Source organism: Callithrix jacchus, chromosome 16 (genome assembly GCF_049354715.1).
Source record: "Callithrix jacchus isolate 240 chromosome 16, calJac240_pri, whole genome shotgun sequence".
NCBI classification, from domain to species: Eukaryota; Metazoa; Chordata; class Mammalia; order Primates; family Cebidae; genus Callithrix; species Callithrix jacchus.
This window is the reverse complement of record NC_133517.1, coordinates 64573934-64595267: the sequence shown is the minus strand read 5'-3', so window position 1 is coordinate 64595267 and position 21334 is coordinate 64573934. Positions and strand designations below refer to the sequence as shown.

The window sequence follows — 21334 nt, the reverse complement described above, 5'->3', positions numbered from 1 at the left end:
AGGGCTTTTCTGGTGGAATAAATCTATGGAAAATAATAGAAGTGGGAGAGGCATGCCATCTCATTTTAAGGAACTGCAGGTTGTTTAGAATGATGGATTCCTTTAAAGGTGATAGAATAGCTGGAGTACAGGTTGGAGAGAGAGGCAAATATTGGTATATGAAGTGTCATGTAATCTTGCTGAAGAATTTGAATTTTATTTAAAGGTGTTGGGTGCCATGGAAGAGATTTAAGCTGAGGATTTAATCTAACAACAAACTTGAGAGAAAATAGGAGCTAAGAGAAGATAGAAGAGGAAAGCAGAGATATATTAAGGAATGTTAGGTGTGAAAAAATAAGTCATAGTAGTCTAGCTAGAAATTATGATGTTCCTTTATAAAGACCTTAATCCAATGTATTGTTTTAATGAATTGAAACCATGAGTATGGCTATGGTTTTCTTACCACTGGTTACTCCTACAGAAAGATGTAAGAGACATCTCAGTTGTTAGATGTGCAGGCTATTTCTCCTTTTCTAGTGGGGCCTGCATTTCCCTGTGCACTTAACACCTCTGTGGAGCTGTGTTATGGAGCTTACATTCCCAAGTCTTATTCACATTGGCTCCTGAGTGTCTAGTCTAGAGCCTAGCACACAGTAGACAGTCAGTAACAATTTGTGGAAGTAAAGGGAGAAGTAAAATCTATTCTGTTGGATAATAGGAGGTACCCCAAACAAAGTAAAATTAAATAGTCATTGCCCTCTACATTAATTGGTAACAGTTTCTAAGAGCTTTGGGACCTTCCTCTCATGCTTAAAGTTCCTGTGTGTGGACAGATGCAAGTACACACACACCACACACACTCAGAACAAAACCACTGTCATTCTTTATCCTATCCCTTTCATCTACAGGCATTTACTATAGAAAATTCAGCTTATATTAGTGGAGGAGTGATGATATTGATTGCGATCCCTGCCATTTCAAGAGTAGTTTCAGTGAACACATAGTGAAATATTGGCAGATACTATTTGTTTTCTGAAAGGTGTTAATTTTGTGATCTCTTTATGCCCCACATGGTGGATATGCTTGCCCCCTCCCCACCTTGACAAACATCAGAAGGGCAAAATAAGCTGTCCATTCAGTGTAAGAGCAAAACAAAATGAACAATTGTCAACATTTAGGCATTTGTAATACACCATATAGAAGTGAAGAAAAGGGACCAGTCAGTGTGTACTGGAGTCATTGAGAAAGTTTTCATCTTGGGGATGGTCCTTGAAGAGTGGACTCTGGTTTAGATAGACATAAGGAAAGGAGAAAGGCATCACAACAGAGGAAATAGCACAAGCAAAGGCAGAGAGGTATTTATGCCCATATGGTCTGGTGTGCATGCTGAGTTTTTCTAGAATGCTGTATTGAAGAAGGAAGATGGAAAGTTGCAGGGAAGAAGGGAGTACAAGGTGTACATAGAGTTTGTCATTCTCAAAATATTTCCAGGTCTTTACATCCTTGCTATTCATCTAATCCTTTGTTTGTATAACTTGAATTTAGATCTTTATATCTGTGAAATTCAACACTATGCTGATTATAGAAAGATACAAAATCAAATGGTGTTATTCAAAGTACAAAAAAAATTCTTTGCACATATATATGACTGTCTTTGGTGCCAACTCCAAAGACATTAATAATGATTGTCACATTTCTTGTTTATAATTATTTTATAAAAGCCAAGTATCTGTTTACTTAAAGCGGGACTCTGCCTTCATTTGGGAGATGGTAGAAGAACTTTTATCTAGGAAATGACAGAAAAACCTTTGAATTTCCTTAGGTAGAACATTATACATAATTTATATCTTCTAATAGTACTGACTTATATTGGCTTGAAAGTAACAGAAAGTGAATATGCTTCATAATGGACAAAATCTTGAGTCTTCAAAGTAGGATGAGTTTGTAGGAAAGACATGGATGACTAGATGAGATCAGAAGTGTTATGGCTGTGTGTCGCTTAGGTGAATGCCATGGGGTGTAGCACTTAGCCTTCCTCTGGAGTTCAGTGTTCTGAGCCACATATGAGGACTTTTATCTAGACGATTTGTATTTTCTAGCTTTAATGTCTGGAAATCTATACTTCTTTCAGTATGTTATTATTGCCCAAGGAATAATCCTTTCCAGGGCAAATGACCTTTTTTTGTAGATCAGCTCCTTCTCTGTATTACTTTTAAAGAAACATTCAAAGAGAGCAAATGGTAATTCCTATGGAAATAATATATATTTTTGTAAGTAATAATTTTTACTTTTGTCAGCTATGTTAGGAGTCTAAGGATTTGAAATATTGCAAAAATAAATTATCAAATTCTTTAGTAAAAATCAGAGTTACATGGAACTAACTTATAAAGTCTTAATTTGTGTACTTTTGAAGGGAAACAGGAATTCAGAGTTGTTTCTAGAGGGAGGGAGAAAGTAAACTTAAACTTGATGGAGTCCTTAATAGGAGTATATGTTTGTAGTTTTTGCATTCCAAAGCATTTATTTATACAGATCATTACTTGTTAGCTTTCAGGTGTTGCTGCAAAATTGAATTATATTTTCTAATGGTTCTGACTTGCTCCTGTTTCAGGAACATTTACAGTTCAGTTTTATGATGGAGTAATTCGTTGTTTAAAAAGAATGCATATTAAAGCCATGCCCGAGGATGCTAAGGGGCAGGTAAGAGTGTTCAGTATTCCTGGCTACCCAAAGGGATATCTTCTTGAACAATGATTGATCAAAATATATTTATACATAGATATATTTTATATGAACTAATTGTAGGGTTATGTGCTGATAACCCCAAATAGCAGCAAGAAAAAGCAGCTTAGACTGTAAAATAAATTATACACTTGATTTTTGCTTCTTTGGTTTTAGACCTGCTAAAGTTATAGGTCACTAGTTTCTGTTCCAGGTGAAATCCCAGCATCCACTAAGCTGGTGTTGTCCTATCGACCCAGCTGGATCGTGTAACCAGTCTATGGGAAGTGAGGTAAGTGCCTTTTTAAAAAAAATTTTGTTTTGTTTTTCCTGGTATATAATGTCATTTAGAAAGTTAAAAAATTTTAATATAAAATTTTACATTGAGTTCTTATCTTCTTCTTTCCTTCTACAAATCATAGTCATTCATTTTCCTTTAAAAGGCGCTTACCTGACACTCTGTAGGCTGTTTCAGGTAGGGCTTTCTGAGTCGTATGATGGAAGCAGTGTATTGTATGCTTTGTCACTGCTCAAAGCAAGAATGGACGGTAAGCATTGGAAGGACAATCTTGGGTGGAGGTAAAACCACAATTGCATTGGTGGGCTGTGTTTTCTGAAATACTGGAAAGAAAGGTGCCATTAGAAATTTAAAATATTCCTTTATATTCTGCTGTTATTTGGGATTTTCAGCACCTGGACCTACAATTATTTTTAAGAAATTGAAAGTAGTCTGTGAAAATGTCTAATATGGAAATATGCTACATATTTGTTCAAACTATGCAGTGAAAACTGTCATTCTGAAATGTGTTGAAATTACCTGGTCAGCTTCAGTCAAGTATAAATGTTTAATGCTCTATAAATATATATCCAACACATTAAAAAAATTATGAAGAAATAAGTGTGATTGTTTTAAATTACCTTGTTTTCAAAAATTTAATTATGAAATGATTAGCAAGCAGGTTTCCTCTAATTAACATGTAAATGCAATTTAAAATGAAAATGCTTTTGATCAGGAAGTGGCTTTGTGTGTTCCCACATATATATATAAATAAAGTGTTCTTTTAAGCATTCAGTGGTGTAATTTCTTGGTTACTACATAGATTGATTAAAATGTTGGGAACATTGGTTAGTAATACCTGCTTAAACAAAAGTCTCAATTTTTTTTGTTTTTTTGCTTTAAAACAATTATTTTGTTATTCTGGTTGATCAGATGCTCATGAAATGACACCAGTATTATTGCCTTAAAACTTCCTTTTTTTAAAGTGGGACACTGAGCCAATTTGGTTTGTCATAAAATTACAGGTTGTAAAAATTAAATTTATTGGGTATTATGGATGTTTGTGTTTAATAAGTAGTGATTCCTTATTCACACTATGGTGTATTATAACATTAAGATCAGTGCCAAGATATAAAACTACTGAAATAATATTTGGATAGTAGTATATTTCTTTCAGTTTTTCATTTTTTCTTTATAATTCATAATTACAACAATGTTAACAATATTTGTAGAATTGTGTTTTTTAATGACTCCCATTTTGTAAGTTGCTTTTTCCTAACAAGCGTTTGACTTGCCTTCATTAAGGAAATATGCCAAATCAGGTGTTATTTGGCCAAAGCTAAGGGGTGGCCTATCTTGCTATCTTCTAGATTTTGAGTACATTGAGAATTTCTTTATAGTTTTTAAATTGAGCTAGCAAAGAATAGTGCATCAAATTAATGCACTCTGGAAATGCTCTTTCTTAAACTTGCCGTAGAACCTGTCTAAAATGTGACATTAATAACACTTCTGTATGTGCAAACCTCCAGATTAATTGATACTCTTAGGCCTAAACAAGTCTTAATGCTGTTGTTTTTTACTTTGAACCAGTTGGTTAATGCTGGATAAACTGCTGCTTTCATTATTAAGAGGTTAGCTTGAGCACCTTAAGGAGCTTTTAATATTACATGAATGCGATGTAGTCCTTCTAACACTGTGTCTGTAGACATTTTTCTCACTGAATAATGGTAGACACGTTAACAGCCCAAAATAAGATCCCCTGTTTTTCTCCCTACCTACATTTTTTTCTTCTTCCACATAATTTTGTGTGGAATGGTAGTGTTGATACATAAATAGCTATGAAACTGACATATATCATAGGATGAGGATTGATTCCTTCATCTTATGAGATACTTTCTTGTTCCTTCTGGTTTTCTACACTAATAAGAGCAGTAGTAATTACAGGGTGAGAGATTGAGCCATTATATTTTTAATATAGAGGCTTTTAACAGAAGTATTTGCTTTTTCTCTTGATTTTTCTTCCTGAGGGTGTGCTGATACAGAATTTATGTTGTAACTCACAAGTGTTAACAATTGGCTCATATGTCCTTTGCTATTAATATTTATAAGACATTTTTTTCTGTGTATTGTCTCATTGGAGTCTTTTAGTAGATCCTTTGACATAGATATGGCTAATATTTGTTTCACATTTGAAGAATTCAGATGTTGGAGGATTGAGTGACTGACTTAAAATTTTACTCAGTCATTCTGAGCAAAGTGATTCCAAACACAGTGCCCTTTTTAGTGCAATACCTTTTTATCTACAAAGCACTTGGAAATATATTATTATTAGTTATAGTTCATGAAAAGATCACACCAGTTATTTTTGACGGTGAAGCTTTTCTGTAGAAGGAGTAAATTCAATGTTTGATAGCAGAGTAGAGTGACTGTGGTTAATAAAACTGTATTATATTCGGGTGATGGACACTCTAAATACACTGACTTGACCACTACTAGTTATATACGTGTAACAAAATTTCACATGTATCCCATACATTTGTATAAATAAACACAAAAGCAAACACAAAATAAAACAACATAAAAGAGAAAAACAATGGGAGAGTTATTTAATCACACAACTACAGTGATTCCCATGCAAGTCATATGATTAAAAAGCATTTAAAAAACATGTTTAAATTTTAAAGGGTGTGATGTGATTCTCTTTTTAGTTTTCTCTTTATTGGAGGTAGAAGACAACTTGGGATGGAAACTATTTCTGACATTTTCCAGCAATTCTAACAAGTTAAAATTTTCCCCACAATGTGGATCCCAGAATTTAATGCTCTACTCTTAATAGGTCTGCAAACATATGATGTCTGTGCCATATAACACTTTCCTTTCCTTTTGCTTGTTTGATTGTACTTACTCTTGTTTCTCTTCCCATTTTGTTGATTGTTCTCTCTCAATCCTTGTTTTTTTTACACTGATGGTGACTTCTTTTCTCATTGCTTAAACGTTAGTCTCAAAGCTCAATTTGGCCATACTACTCTTAGCTACCCGTATTGCTCCTTGAATCTTCCATCACTTTCACTTTTCTGTACACTTTTACTCCTGGTCTTTGTTTAACGTTTTTCCTTTTGCTTGGAGCAACCTTTTCTCCTTTGCCGCTACCCCTATCCCTAGCAAATTTCTACTTAACTTTAGGGTTTGGTTCATCTATCATTTTCCACTCGTCTTTCTCTTCAGTCAAAATCAATCTTTTCTGTTCTCCTATAGTATTTTGTTTACTACTCTAGTACCTTTCCTGTCACGTTGGCTTATAGCTAATTTTATTTAACTGTGAATTCCTTATGGACAGAACCAGCATTTTAACAGTTGCGGTCTCCTGAATTCTTAGCCTAGTACCTGGTATATAGGACATGGTATAATCTCAGCTACTCAGGAAGCTGAGGCAGGAGAATCACCTGAACCCAGGAGGTGGAGGTTGTAGTGAGCCGATATCGTGCCACTCTACTCTAGACTGGGCGACAGAGTGAGACTCAGTCTCAAAAAAAAAAAAAAAAAAAAAACCAAAAAGAAAAAAGAAAGAAAATTGGTGATTAAATGTGTTAAGTGCAATCACATGATGTTTTCAGTTAATTTCAATCATGAGAGAGAGTTAGAAATACAGATTTTTGTAATGGCTTTTACTTTTACCATATATTTTTAAGGCAGTGCTAATCTACATTGTTCATTGCTTAATTTTATTTACCTGTTTTGCTTATATTAATGTAAACCATGAATTAAATTCATTTGATGTGAAATTTTTAGTTGCTTGAACTAGGGGTTTAATGTATTTTGAGGGAATCTGAATCGGTAGTCTATTTGACACAGCTTAGTGGCCTCAGCAGATGGACTCTTAGAGATATTTATATTTGTTTTAAAAACAACATTTTGATTGTGAAAACATTAAAATGTTAGGACCACTGTATACTTGTTTACAGCTTTTTATATTTTTTATAATAAGCATTTTTAGTTAAAAATACAATAGTAAAATGTATTTAGCGACAAACTAAATTAACACAGGAAAAATAAATACTTGTACCTCAGAAGAGTGGTACCAAACAGAGACTTAGGATGTTGTATAGGAAGAGAAATTAATGTGGAGTTCTGACAGTGGATGCTTTACCTTGGTCAGTGGAGCTCTTTTCTTCTTCATCAGTATTATTAAGCTGTTGTGATAAATTGCTATCTTAATTTCAGTAGCTTTAGAAAATAATAAAAGGCATACCTTTCTTGATTTCTATGAGATTGACTGTAATTTGAATGGTACCTTTGTCCTAATAAGGAATAGTAATTTTGGTAGGTGGGAATACACTATTTTTAATCTTTTTAGACTATTCAAGATAGCATTTTTCTCTTCTAATCCTTTGTATTATGGAAAAGTGATTGAATACAACATTTAAGCCCTAAAATACTTAAGGTAGAATGTCATGTAGTATTCCTTATCTGCCATAGGTTTCCTCTGCTATTTTATGAGAAGTTATACCATCTAACCCTTTGATTATTAAATTTGATAACCTACCATGTTGATGAGCTATCATGTAAATATTGTTATCTCTATGTTTGTGTGGTTACATGTGAAAGTAGCTTTGAAAATGTGACACATATTTTAATAAGTGTAATCACATTTTAATTCATTTTTAATGCTTCACATGTTTTGTGTTTTTCCTTTGGAGGATTGGATAGCTTTAGTCAAAGCAGCTGCTGCAGCTGCAGCCAAGAACAAAACAGGGAGTAAACCTCGAACCAGCGCCAACAGCAATAAAGATAAGGATAAAGATGAGAGAAAGTGGTTTAAAGTACCTTCAAAGAAGGAAGAAACTTCAACTTGTATAGCCACACCAGACGTAGAGAAGAAGGAAGATCTGCCTACATCTAGTGAAACATTTGGTACAAAATACATTCTTATGTTAATTCCTTATGACACTGGTAAACTCATTAGTGAACAAGTCAAATCCCTTGGCTTCCTTTGATTTTGAATGTATAATTAAATTTTTAGGCTTTTTTCCCTAGTATAGTATAATGGCTAACTTTTTTAGCATCTTACAGATAGATCTGAAAATTAATAGTGTAATATGGATTACTTGATATTGGATGCCCTCAGCATTCTTAAATAGAAATAGGTTGAGATTTTGATTTGTAACTTCTTGGTAGCAGATTTTTGTTTGAGATTTTTTTGTTTTGTGTTTTTTCTTCAACCTTTTAAATGCTTCTATGTATGTTTCAATATGTAATATCAAAAAAGCAGTAGGTCATTTTCTTCCTGCTTTTCTTTAAGAATAACTGCTTTAGTAATCTTTTTATTCTAATGTATTAGTCTGGAGGAATTTGTGGTTCTCAAAGATCTTTATCAAGAAATAGATTAAACTAATGTGCAAAGCATTGTTACTGTTTTGCTATTAAAAGATCATGCGTTTTAATTTTGGATTCTAGATAAACTCTCATATATGTGTTCTATTAAAAGTAGGACTTCATGTAGAGAGCGTTCCAAAGATGATCTTTCCACAGCCAGAGAGCACATTATCAAACAAGAGGAAAAATAATCAAGGCAACTCATTTCAGGCAAAGAGAGCTCGCCTTAACAAGATTACTGGTAAACAACAATGATTTTTTTGGGGGGGAAATGGAATGTTTATAATTTTAGAGTAATTTGTTTTTAATAAAGTAAAATGCATCTTTTGGTTTAGTATCATGGACCTGTTTATAACAAAGACAAGGTCAATGTCTTTCAACACTTCAACACTGTCAGCTTTTCCTGATGTAAAATGTGAAAAATATCATATCTTCTACCTACCTCACAGGGATGTTGTGAGGGTTGATAAGGACAAATACTACAAATCTCAGTCATTTTTAAATTACATTGGTGGTAGTAGTTTCTAGAAGAATGATCTTATTTTGTCAACTTAAGGTAACACAGCGTTTGAGGTTCTAAATTTTTTCATACATTCTTACAATTGACCAGTTTTACTTAAGGAGGGTACCATATATGGTTGGAAAGATGACTGTCTGACTTACATTTACTTCCTGAATCTGTTAATTTCTCAATTTCTGATATAAAAGTATTTTTATGAGGTTTTTTTTTTTTTTTAAATTTCTAGTCTTACCTTCTGGTTAGTCTCTAGAATCTGGGCTTATTTCCATATGCTTTCCTGTAGTTTAGGAAATAGCAGTGCTAGGCTATTAGAAAATTCTAGCCTGGTTAGTGTTCGTGTAGGAGGGGATTGAAGAATTAGAATTGGGGCCAGTCATACTACATCCTGCCATGTCCATGGTCTGCTCAGCCTAGTCATTCTAGTCTTCAAAAGAAATAGTGAACATATTTACTTTTTCTGAGTATATGTTAAAAGTGGACTTTAAATATTTTCATGATTTAGTCATATGTTCTTATTATAAGGACATACCTTTTTTTAGTGCCTTTGGCCTAATAAGGCTGTATAAACCTTTGTTGGCATTCATTTAAACTTGAAGAAACTTGATTTCATGGTCAGATTTAGGAATAAATGTAAACTAAACTTGACCATTTTCTGAAGAGAGGAGGCGAACAGAAAGATGACTGTGGAGCTGAGGGTTGTTTAGACCAACCATTTTATTTATATTGTTGGTCTAAGTGATAATAATTGGTTTCAGCAGGTGAGAATATTCAGTCTCTTTCCATTTGTATATATTATTTTCATGCCTGTCTCTGATAAAGGATATATTTGGCTCCAGAACAGGAAATATTTTAAATCAGTTAACCTGTTACACCTTTTCCTTGTAAACTATTAACCTTGGAGAAAGCCACATGTTCTCTAAGTGATTGTTCTTATGGCATGAGACTTCAGTTTTGCCTTAAAACGTGGAACCCATTGCTATATACTGGGCAGAAGTGGAATAGTATTTCTAACTCCTGTGATACAAAGATTGAAACAGCACTATTGGAGGAGTCAAGATCAAAGAAGACGGAGGTGACACTGACATGATACAGCTTCCAGCTTTCCAGCTTCATTTTTTTTTCCCTTCAATTTGGATAATCTGCTTTTAATAGTTTCAGTCAATATATTATTACATATGCCTTACTGGGAGATTCAAGCTCAACATTTAAAGAAGTAGAAAAAACAAAACGCCATAACAGAAAAACTCAGCTGAGCCCGCAATGATGCATTATTTCTCCATGGCCTTGAAAAGACAGTAGTGAAGGAAAAAAGTACCATTTTACCATATGCCTCAAGTTTCTAATACTGGTTGCTTAGTAACACCCTTCCCTTCCATGGAGGGATTTTTCTCTTCACTTTCCCTTGGGAGTCTCAAATGAATAGGTTAGAGTTTGACAGCAGCAGCAAAGCATAAGATTTTATGAATGTGAAGCCATTATGATCTTTTCTCTTTATTTGCTCAGAAAATTTAAGTGTGTCATAATCTTTTTAATAGTTCATCTTTCTACATCTATTTCTGATTTCGTGTTGCAACTATGTCATGCAAAAAGACAATAGCTTTTGTAAGATCGCCTTCAATAGATGAAATTCAGGCTTGCCTTTTAACAGTAAATTTCATTTATAGTTTATAAATATAAATGAAAAGTAATACAAAAAAGTAATTTTGCTATGGCATTATGGTATATTTTAAATTTATCAAGCTCATCTGTGTCTTTTTGTCCTTTTACCACTGAGAGGATTGAGGTTGGGATCATGGCAGCCTGCTGTGATGTATTTCTCTCCTCTATTTTATTTTATTTTTAAAGAGTTCTAGCTTAAATAAGTGGACCAGCCACTGGAAAACTTTAAGTCATGTATTTATCATTTTTTCCATTCACTTTGCCACGTACATACCATGTGATGATTTTAAACTCGATTTCTATATAGAGAATCATAAAAGGATGGCTTTTTTGAAAGATTCCAAATAGGTAGACATTAAAAATACAGTTGTACAGTATATGGAATGTGTATATATGTATGTATATACATATTTACACATATACCTATTTCACATATATACACGTTCCATATGCTGTACAATATATATATACACACACTTCCAGGTTTATATTTTTCATTATGTAATGTACCTTATTGATAGCTGTTATCATATATGGCTAATACATACTAATTTGCAATAAACAATTTTACATAGAAAATTAGTAGTCCATACTTGTAGAACAAAGTTGCAAACAAATTGAAAATGAGTAGACTTAAAACTGCAGATTGTCTAGGGAGTAAAGGAAAAAACATCAGCAGTTGGTGCTGCATGGTCTGTTTCTAATAGGTTCTAAAAGTTCCTGGAATTTCAGCCAGCTTAGGTTTGTTTCTGTAACTTACAAATTAAAAAAAAATTTTAAATCCTGAAATTTGAATTGACCAGTAGTATATTACTGATAATAATATCAAGAATATTTGATTCTTAGTCCCAGCAAGAGGATTGTGTTTTGAAATATTTGGATAAAAAGTAGACCAAGAATTTAACCACTTTGCTCTTTCTTTGTTCCCCTTTGCCATTCCAGGGAGTTCTAGCCTCTGTTCTACTTCTTCCTATTGGCAGGAAGAGACCACCTGTGTATTTTCTAGCTAATATTGAATACTGGGAAGTTGTGACTTTGTTGATGGATGGAACTAATAACTATTTGATATTCTTCTTTTACCTAATTTCTAAATAATTTCTTGAAGCACCATAATGCGTTCTTATGGGGCAATTTTATCCCATAAGTGTATTCTTCTAGAAGAGGGCCTGTTAGTAATATACTGATCATTAATAGGTACTTGTTGATAATTTCCTTTCAATTAATTCTTCTCATTTTCTATGGATATTGCATTTCTTCCTGGAATATTAGCAGGTCAACATAACAGATTTTGGACTGCCTCTTAAGGCAAAAGTAGTCAGAATTCTCTCAAGTACCTGTTTTATCATTTGTTCCATTTTGTTGTTTATATTTAATAGCTATTTTGTAAGTTGATATGTATGTAAAGCATAAAAAAGACTTTATTAATCATACTTGGGCTTTTAAATTCTCTGGATAATCAAGTATGCATTTTTAAATCTAATTTTAAGTAGTTTTTTCTTAAATCTCATTACTTTTTATGAACACATTACAACACTTCATTTTTCCTTCTCAAACCTTTAATGGAAATGGATTTTAATAAACTGGGTCTGTAATGTCCTCATATAAATCTATAGGTTATGGGTGAATTATTTTGTTTCTTTCAATACTTGTGGTACCTATTTTCAGTTATTTAGTTTGTGATCTATTTCAGTTATTTAGTAAGTGATCTAGGTAGGAATTCACATATTAAAATTATATTCTTGGGTCCAGCACAGTGGCTCATGCCTGTAATCCCAGGACTTTGAGAGGTTGAGGCAGAAGAATCATATGAGGTCAGGAGTGCGAGACCAGTCTGGCCAACGTGGTTAAACCCTATTGAGTATTAAACTATTAATACTTTATTGAGTATTAAAACCTCAACTCTATTGAGTATTAAAAACTATTATTAAAAACTAGTATTAAACTATTATTAAAACTAGTATTAAAAACTCAACTCTATTGAGTATTAAAAACTATTAACACTCAACTCTATTGAGTATTAGAAACTATTTCTACCACCTCTATGAAAGGAAACAGAATATATAAAATATATTGAATAGCAAAATTTGTCCTGTTTGAATAGTCCTTAGAAATAGAACTTCTACTCAGTTTCCTGCAAAATAAGAACTTGATTTTCTAATTATTTTTATTTAAATAGTTTATTGATCCTTATAAATATTAGCTGGAGACTAAAAACCTAGTGAATGTGGCTTTAAATGTTAGACAAATATTCAGTACTGTATCTTTTTCAGTAATGTAAGAATATGTTCAGAATATAATTAGGATTGAAACTGTTTTTGTAAAATTGTTTATATACAGTTGATGTGGTGTGAGACTGGAACTAACTATGTAGGTTTTTTTTTTAAATCTTAAACTGGGACAAATACCAGGGTTTTGTTGTTGTTGTTGTTGTTGTTGTTGTTGTTTTCTATTTATTTTTTAATATAGAGGCGGGATCTTGCTATGTTGCCCACACTGGTCTCAAACTCCTGGGCTCTCAAACTGCTACAATTAACAGGCAGCTGCAATTACAGACATGAGCCGCTGCACCTGACCTTAGATACCGGTTTTAATACTAATCATAGATGCATCAAACTCATTGTCTTACACTCAGCCTTTTTTATTTTAAAGTATAATCTGAGTACTAGGTATTCACCTTTCAATAAAGGAAAGGTATCTTTTGCCTAATTTAGAATTTGACTCGAGTACTACTTTAAGAATTTAATTTGTTTGTTTATTTAGAAACAGAGTCTCACTCTGTCCCCCAGGATGGAGTGCAGTGGTGCCATCTCAGCTCACTGCAACCTCCACCTTCCAGGTTCAAGCGATTCTTGTGCCTCAGCCTCCTGAGTAACTGGGATTACAGGTGTGTACCACCACACCCAGCTAATTTTTATATTTTTAGTAGAGATGGGGTTTAACCGCGTTGGCCAGACTGGTCTCACACTCCTGACCTCATATGATTCTTCTGCCTCAGCCTCTCAAAGTCCTGGGATTACCGGCATGAGCCGCTGTGCTGGGCCCAAGAATATAATTTTAATATGTGAATTCCTACCTAGATCACTTAACTTGTTTAGGGTAGTTAGTTATCTGATAAAGTCATGGCATGTTGCCTCATGGATAGCTCTATGCCATACCACATTTGATGGGGAACCATTTTTCTTCTATTAAATATGTTGTGGACAGCTTCTATAATGTGTGTAGTATAATTGCTGTAGTCACTTTACTATTAAACTAGTTGTTAGTTGTTAAACATGCTTTTTTTGGAGCAAAGTTTTTATGTGGCCAACTTTGAAATGACACAAATATGATTTTTGGTGGCCTTTTATGAGCAGGGTGGCCTTAAACAAAACCGAATACTTGTTCTAGGCTTGTAAACTGGGCTTTATTGAAGGTACCCGACAACTTTGAAATGACACAAAAATGAGTTTTATTTCAATAGTACTTTGGTGACCTTAAACAAAACCAAATACTACGTGTGTTGGGCTTATAAACTGTACTTAATTGAAGGTAACTGACAGGCTTAGCAAAGAATTTTAACCTAAGTAAATGCCTGTATTTTATTAAAGCGGAGTTTTGATGTTTTGATAAATTAATAATACAGTTATATATTCAAATAAAATATAGTTTTTTCTTTTTTTAAGACAGAGTCTTGCTCTGTTGCCCCTGCTGGAGTTCAGTGGCACAATCTCGGCTCACTGCAACTACTGCCCCCTGGGTTTAAGTGATTCTCTTTGCTCAGCCTCTCAGATAGCTTGGATTACAGATGCCCACCAACACACCTGGCTAATTTTTGTATTTTTGGTGGAGATGGGGTTTTACCATGTTGACTAGCCCGGTCTTGAACTCCTGACCTCAAGTGATCCGCCTGCCTCAGCCTTCCATGGTGCTGGGATTACAGGCATGAGCCACCACGTCTGGCCTATTCTGTTTTTTAAATTTGAGAATTGTGACATACATCAAAGAAAACTAGACCTTCTAAAAATTTTTGTCATTTATAGACAAAATGAACTATAATACTAAGTTCAGATGTTCTAGGAAGGACCCACGCTTTTATTCCCTTAACGTAAAAGGGATCCATCTGTGTTTAAACTCTTATAAGAAGATAAGGTACAACTGGACACATCTAAAGCTTAGATTGAAAGGATCTAAGTGAACTTAAGAATTGGTAACTTTTTTAGCTAGTAAAACAACAGAAAATCGTATTTTATGTTCTAGATGTTTGGAAGGGTTTCATCTGTCTTACTCTGTTTTTATAGTTGTATAGACAAAACCTGTATTATAATTATTAGCAACTTGAGCAATCTTAATCTGGACATTAAGACATAGAATTTTAACTTTTTACAGAATAAATGTATGTGTGCATGTGTGTGTTTTCAGTGATTTCATTGGGTAATATTAAACAAAAACCCACCCAACTATGTAAGCAACTCTTCAGTCCTGATTCAGTCCCTTGGCTTATTATTAAGCATATTTGTATTTTTGAAAAGAAAACATTTGAAACTATTTACTTCCTATATATTAAAAAGGATAGGAATTTCAGCTGCTAAGATTTTTGAAAAGTTAATTAGGGTGTAAATCAGTATTTTTTTTTTCTAATAAGCAATTTCTGTACGATTTTTCTCAAGGTTTGTTGGCATCCAAAGCTGTTGGGGTGGATGGTGCTGAAAAAAAGGAAGACTACAATGAAACAGCTCCAATGCTGGAGCAGGTATGAAACGGTAGCATTTGATTTTTTTCAAGGTTCCCACTGGAATGATGACGGAGCTCTAGTATCTACATAATTGAAATTCCCCTTTTGATCAGATATGGGAATAGGAAGCTAATTAATTGGTGATATATTTTTAACTCTGCCTTCTCCAAGGTATACAGATAACTACAGACTTCATTAGTGTTTGATTTCAGTAGACTGGCATTAAAGCTTTTGTCTCCAAAATTTGAAGGCCTGGAGACAGGCATCCCAGGGTATAAGCTTCCAGCCGGATCACCTTTAACTAGCTTACAAAAAGACCCTTACACAAATACTTTTCATTTGTGAGTTAAAACAGGGTTTTTTGACATCTAATAAAGCTTCTTTTGTAAGAAGTTTCTTTTATATTGTAACAATTGGTGTTGTTAGATTGACTATGTGTTTTATGAATTGATCAATGAGCCATACATTTTTGCTAGGATGTATATTTTAATAACTACAAAAAAAGAGAGTTTAAAAAACTATTAAGGGTCTGTCTTTAAACCACCTAATAGAGGAATTTAAAAGTGAAGGTTGCAGTTGCTAGATTTTGCCTTGGCTACCTTCAGATTCCCACAATACTTGTACATAATGAACTGTGCATGCTTTTACATTCTCTAAGGGCTTAACTTCTTAGGCACTGTAAGACTATAAGAACACAGTAATAGCCATAACTGGATTTCCTTGGTTCTCCTGTTTTAAAATCTGAGCCTTAACGTAGTTTTAATATATCCTTTTTGTATTACTTTTCTTTATTAGTAACCTAATAAAGAAGACTTTAGAATGAGTATCTTTTGCTCTCCTCTAGATGCGTTTAAAAAAATATTCCAAATTTAATTGATATTGTATTGAGTTTTTCAGGGTTATTTTAGGCCTGATTTGATAACAGTGCGTTGTTTTGGTGCATCCATTAATGTTGTATGAAATCAATGGGTCTTTTAAATTGATTAATATGTCATTAAATCATATCTTCTGATTTTCTGTGATCATCAGACGGTTAAGTCTTTGCCGTTATTGTCAATATATCAACCAAATTTTAAATAACTTTTTTTACTGTGTATTACTATATTCAACGTCCCAGTTATACAATATTTTGTATTTTCACCACTGTTTATGGTATTCTCAGAGTGCGATAAATCAGGGACTTGGGTAATAAAATGTTTCTGGAAAATTCATTACAATGTCAATCTTTGATTATGCACAGTCCTGCTGAGGTGAATGTGATTGTGAAAAGTACTTATTAAATGTGGAAGTTAGTGTAGAGGGCAGTACCCACTTTAGAGAGAAGTATAGAAAACCATGTTTTGAAATCGAATTTCTAAAAAGAAAGGAAAATTGCGTAACTCGGCTGTTTCTATTTTCATAATTAAAATATTTTGAGAGTCCTTGCCAGTTTTGTAACAAAGAGACCAACAATCATTAATGAAAACCTTGTAAATTATTTTAGATTTTAAGGAACACCATGCCATTCCCTCATTTTCTATTTGTCATTCAAGTTGATTTCAATGTGAAAATGTTTTGTAACCAAACATATTTTTATCCTATGTGTTAGCCTTGCTTCGTAGTTAAAAAGCCGAGTTATAAAGCTCTTAATTACATCTCAATTGGTATCAGCAATAGACCTAAAGAAGAGGTATCGATTGTTACTAACCTCTGTTTCCTAATGAGTTAAAGTAATGTCACTCGTGACATAGATTGATAACAGGCCTGTAGTCAAAACTTACTGTGCTAATGGATTTATTTATATTTTTTAAAAATTCAAACTCTGTGGTCTTGAACCCCAATTCTTAGCTTATTAATTATAGATTATTTAATTGTATTAGGGATATGTCATGTTATATTTACTTTTGGATAAAACTTGCATTAGATGCATAATAATTCAGTAAGTTTTAAAAACAATGTTAATTTTTCCTTGTTTAGAAGTTAAGCACCTTATCAAGATATTAATTTAAGTTTTAAAACCTTGTTTTATAACTTTGTAACTTGAGAGTAATGGATGCTGTAGTGATGTCTTTCACATATGTGAAGATGAACAATAAAATTGTTTATTTACAAGTAATGGCTCTAATTACTTTTCTGGCAACACCTTTTATGATAAGGTTAGGAATACTATCTATTTATGGAGTACCTTTTCAAATAATTAACCTGCACTTAAACACATTTGTAATGAGTAAATTCAATAATAGAAATGACAACTGAATGAATGGGACACTTGACACCAGGCCTTTTATGTGGTTTGTCCAACATGCTGTCTGTAGAGCATTCAAGGTGCCCTATTTAATACCAAATATGCACGTTTTCCCCCCACCAAAATTTGACTTGTGTCAGCGAGAACAGAATTATTTATTTATATGGTCCCCAGAAAATGATCTTTCATACTCCAGAGAAATGCAGACCGTAGACCTGATAGTTATTCTCCACAAGATACAGAAGTAAAAAGATATCTTGGGGACAAGGATGTTGTTTATAGTGCTAGCAGTTTCACTCTTTATAAAGGCCTATGGTAGAAGAGATTTTCAAAAAATATGTATTACATATTTTGCTCTCAGATAAGTATATCAGAAAGAGAGAGGCATTTCAGCACCATAGTTTGCAAATCCATCCAGAGTAGCTATTTTCTCTTGTTTTGAAAAATGGACACATTCACACATATTTTAACATATGTAGGAAATTTTACAGCCAAATGATAAAAATATTCTTTTATGAAAGAACTGACAAAGTTCTAATTTTTTTTTAAAAGTATCAGTTGGCAGGAAGAAGGTAAAAACTCTCATCTAAGAATGCGACGTATTTTGTTTTTAAATCCAATGTTTTTAACTTACACTTTATCTCTTTGGTTTTTTTTGTTGCTTGTTTTGTATTGTTTTTTGGTCTTTTAACTCTGTATTGCTGGTGGCTCTGATTTCATGATGCATTGTGCTTATGAAACTCTAGCTTTCAGCACTAAAATGAGTTAAAGATAATGTTTTGTTAATTTGGTCATTGTTTTCCTGTTTGGAGCTTTCTTTAAAGGGAAACTGTCTACTTAGACCTCCACATTCAACTTAATAAAATAAATGATTTTTTAAGAAAACATCTAAAGTTGAAAGCTTAAATGTATTCCTCTAGTCCTTTAAAACATGAAAATGTTATTTGTTTATCGAATTATTGTCATTGGCAATTATGGTTCCTAAAGGGGTGTATTTCTGTATAATACTGAAAATATTTGTCCTATAACATTTTATATTCTGAAAATATTTTGAATAATATATTTAAAAAAATGAATTTAGACTGAAAGTTGACAGCATCCCTTTAAAGATAGCCTATTCAACTTTTAGTTAATAATTTGTGGGGTTCTTTTTGGTTTTTCATTTGTAATAGAAATGTTATATGTTGCTTAACAATGTTTCTGGATACTAAAGTTGCTTAACAATCAAAATAGAATACAAGAACAAAAATGAAGAAGCCAAAATAAAAATATCAATTTTTTATTATTTATTCAGGCGATTTCACCTAAACCTCAAAGTCAGAAAAAAAATGAAGCTGACATTAGCAGTTCTGCCAACACTCAGAAACCTGCACTGTTATCCTCAACTTTGTCTTCAGGGAAGGCTCGCAGCAAGAAATGCAAACATGAATCTGGAGATTCTTCTGGGTGTATAAAACCCCCTAAATCACCACTTTCCCCAGAATTAATACAAGTCGAGGATTTGACGCTTGTATCTCAGCTTTCTTCTTCAGTGATAAATAAAACTAGTGAGCACAGATTTTTAAAAAATAGTTTTTTATCCTATAAGATACATTAAAAACAGTTTGATTGTAGTTATATTGTATTTTTATGAAGTTGCTTTTTTAAAAACTCAAACTTAAGTGGATATGATAGGGAAGGCTTGAAACTATTTCAGGGGCAAAAACCATAGACATTTCTTACTGATTCATTGCTTAAAGACTACTGCTGGTTGAGATACCTTACCATTTAATAACACAGATTCCACTGTAGTTTGACTCTCCTCAACTAATAATCCAAGCATACTGAGAGGCCTGATTCATTACAAAAAAAAAGTTATAAAAAGACCGTGATAGCTATTTTTACTTAAGACTATTTTTGTAGATTTTTGTGTCCCCACTTGTCTATTACTTCCCTCTGTAATACATTCTATTCATTCTTATTATAATCTTTATAGTCTAGACTTCAGTTTAATCTTTTTAATGAAAGAAGAATGCCTCTGAAATTATATATTTAAAGATTTTACTGTTTCAGTACTTCTAATTTTTCAAGAGTTAACGCAGTCTTTTTTAAAATAACCTTTCAACGTGGGTATATCTATCTATATAAATACATGTGTCTATATATCTACATATATAAATAATAGAAGATTTGTGTTGACCCTGAGTTTCCCATATTAGTTTAGTATTCCAAGTTGGAGACATGAATAACAGTTAATTTGAAAAGTCAGTAGGTAAATGATGCTTTTTTCCCTCTTTATTCAACAAGTGAAATACATGATCAGAGAATGAATATGACACATTTCCTCATGAACTGTTCCATATTGTGTCTTCCAGAATAATCAAAGATGTTGACATTCAGAAGACTTTTATCAAACATATTAACCTATTTTTTTTCAGTTGCCATATTTTCTACTGAATCACTTTTTCATTTTGATCAGGTTTTGCTTTTTTGTTTTGTTCTTTTTAATAAATAGGTGGAAAGAATGGGAACATAATTCAATTGTTTTCCAATAGGCTTCATTTCATTTTGACATTTATCATGAAATAGTGTCAGTAGTAGTCACTGGAATGTCATATGACATTAATAAACATTTTATTTTGGAATTTGGTATAATCACAATATTATAGCAATTAAATTTTATTCTTTTATATTTTTAAATTATCACCATATATGTTCGTTTTGATTGTAAAATTACTTTTAAATACCCAAACATCAATCTCTTTAGACCACTCTTACTTCCTTTCTAAATTAACGTGAATATACTGGCATATATAATCTTTCCTGTTCTTGTCAAATGTGTTTATATGCCATGTAGAAAGAAGATATATAAAAGTGTAAAAGACATTTCCAAATATGTATATTATATTGCTAAAAGATGCCTAAATTACTCACCAAGTTATTAAAAAACGTTACACAATGTCATAATCTTAAAACTCCTCATTTGCTCACAATAATACACAAAGTTGTTTTTGTTCAATTTTTTTTTTTTAATGAATCAGGCCCAGACATGTTTGTAAAACTCCATTTGGGGGGTGATAATGGGATAAAATTATTTACATTAGTGTAAAGTAAAGCACTAACTCTATAATGTTATATCATCTATGCCCCTGCTTTTTTTCCCCCTTAGAATTTTTAGATTTGCAATGTAGCAAAAGGCATATATATAATTTTTTCCTTTATATTTTGCTGTAAAGAGAATATTTTCCCAAAGGAAAATGGCAGTTTACACAATGATCTGCAGTTAGAAAAATTAACTGTAGTCTGTCACTTGGGGAAGCTACTTGAAATTAATGTTCCATTTTATTTTCTTTTAGTTCTAGTAGAGTATAGAGTTTAGAATTTTTGATTGACTCATTTTGTGAATGAGGGCACAATTTTTGCCTTTGATTGCCTTTGGAACATGCCATTCCTTGTGGATATCTTATAACAACATCAGAGGGAAGAGTATAAATCATTTTTCCCATTTATCTCCTTAAAAATTTTTAAATGATCCTGGTATGTATCTGCTTCGTGAACATTGAAGATCTTTTTCTAGGTCCTCCACAGCCTGTGAATCCCCCTAGACCTTTCAAGCATAGTGAGCGGAGAAGAAGATCTCAGCGTTTAGCCACCTTACCCATGCCTGATGATTCTGTAGAAAAGGTTTCTTCTCCCTCTCCAGCCACTGATGGGAAAGTATTCTCCATCAGTTCTCAAAATCAGCAAGAATCTTCAGTACCAGAGGGTAATGTATATTGATTTCCTATAGAACCAAACATAAAAGAAGATAAAGAAAAAAACTAAGAGATAAAGATTATTAAAATATTAAGAAATTTCTGCTCTTTTATCTTCTGGAGTTATAAGCACTTC

General features: G+C 32.8%; 1 protein-coding gene across 31 annotated transcripts in view; it reads left to right on the top strand.

Moving 5' to 3' along the window:
• PHF20L1 (PHD finger protein 20 like 1) overlaps positions 1-21334 on the top strand; it is an 82392-nt gene that overhangs the window by 21575 nt on the left and 39483 nt on the right. For 10 of the 31 annotated variants that reach the window (XM_078353146.1, XM_008983231.4, XM_035277360.2 and 7 more), the window contains 7 exons: positions 2591-2679; positions 2903-2992; positions 7675-7888; positions 8463-8591; positions 15176-15258; positions 18759-19011; positions 21021-21209. In XM_078353146.1, coding sequence (XP_078209272.1) covers positions 2591-2679; positions 2903-2992; positions 7675-7888; positions 8463-8591; positions 15176-15258; positions 18759-19011; positions 21021-21209 — 1047 coding nt within the window. The remainder of the gene's footprint in view (positions 1-2590; positions 2680-2902; positions 2993-7674; positions 7889-8462; positions 8592-15175; positions 15259-18758; positions 19012-21020; positions 21210-21334) is intronic. The other 21 variants (XM_078353152.1, XM_008983239.4, XM_078353161.1 and 18 more) reach the window with 5 other exon arrangements.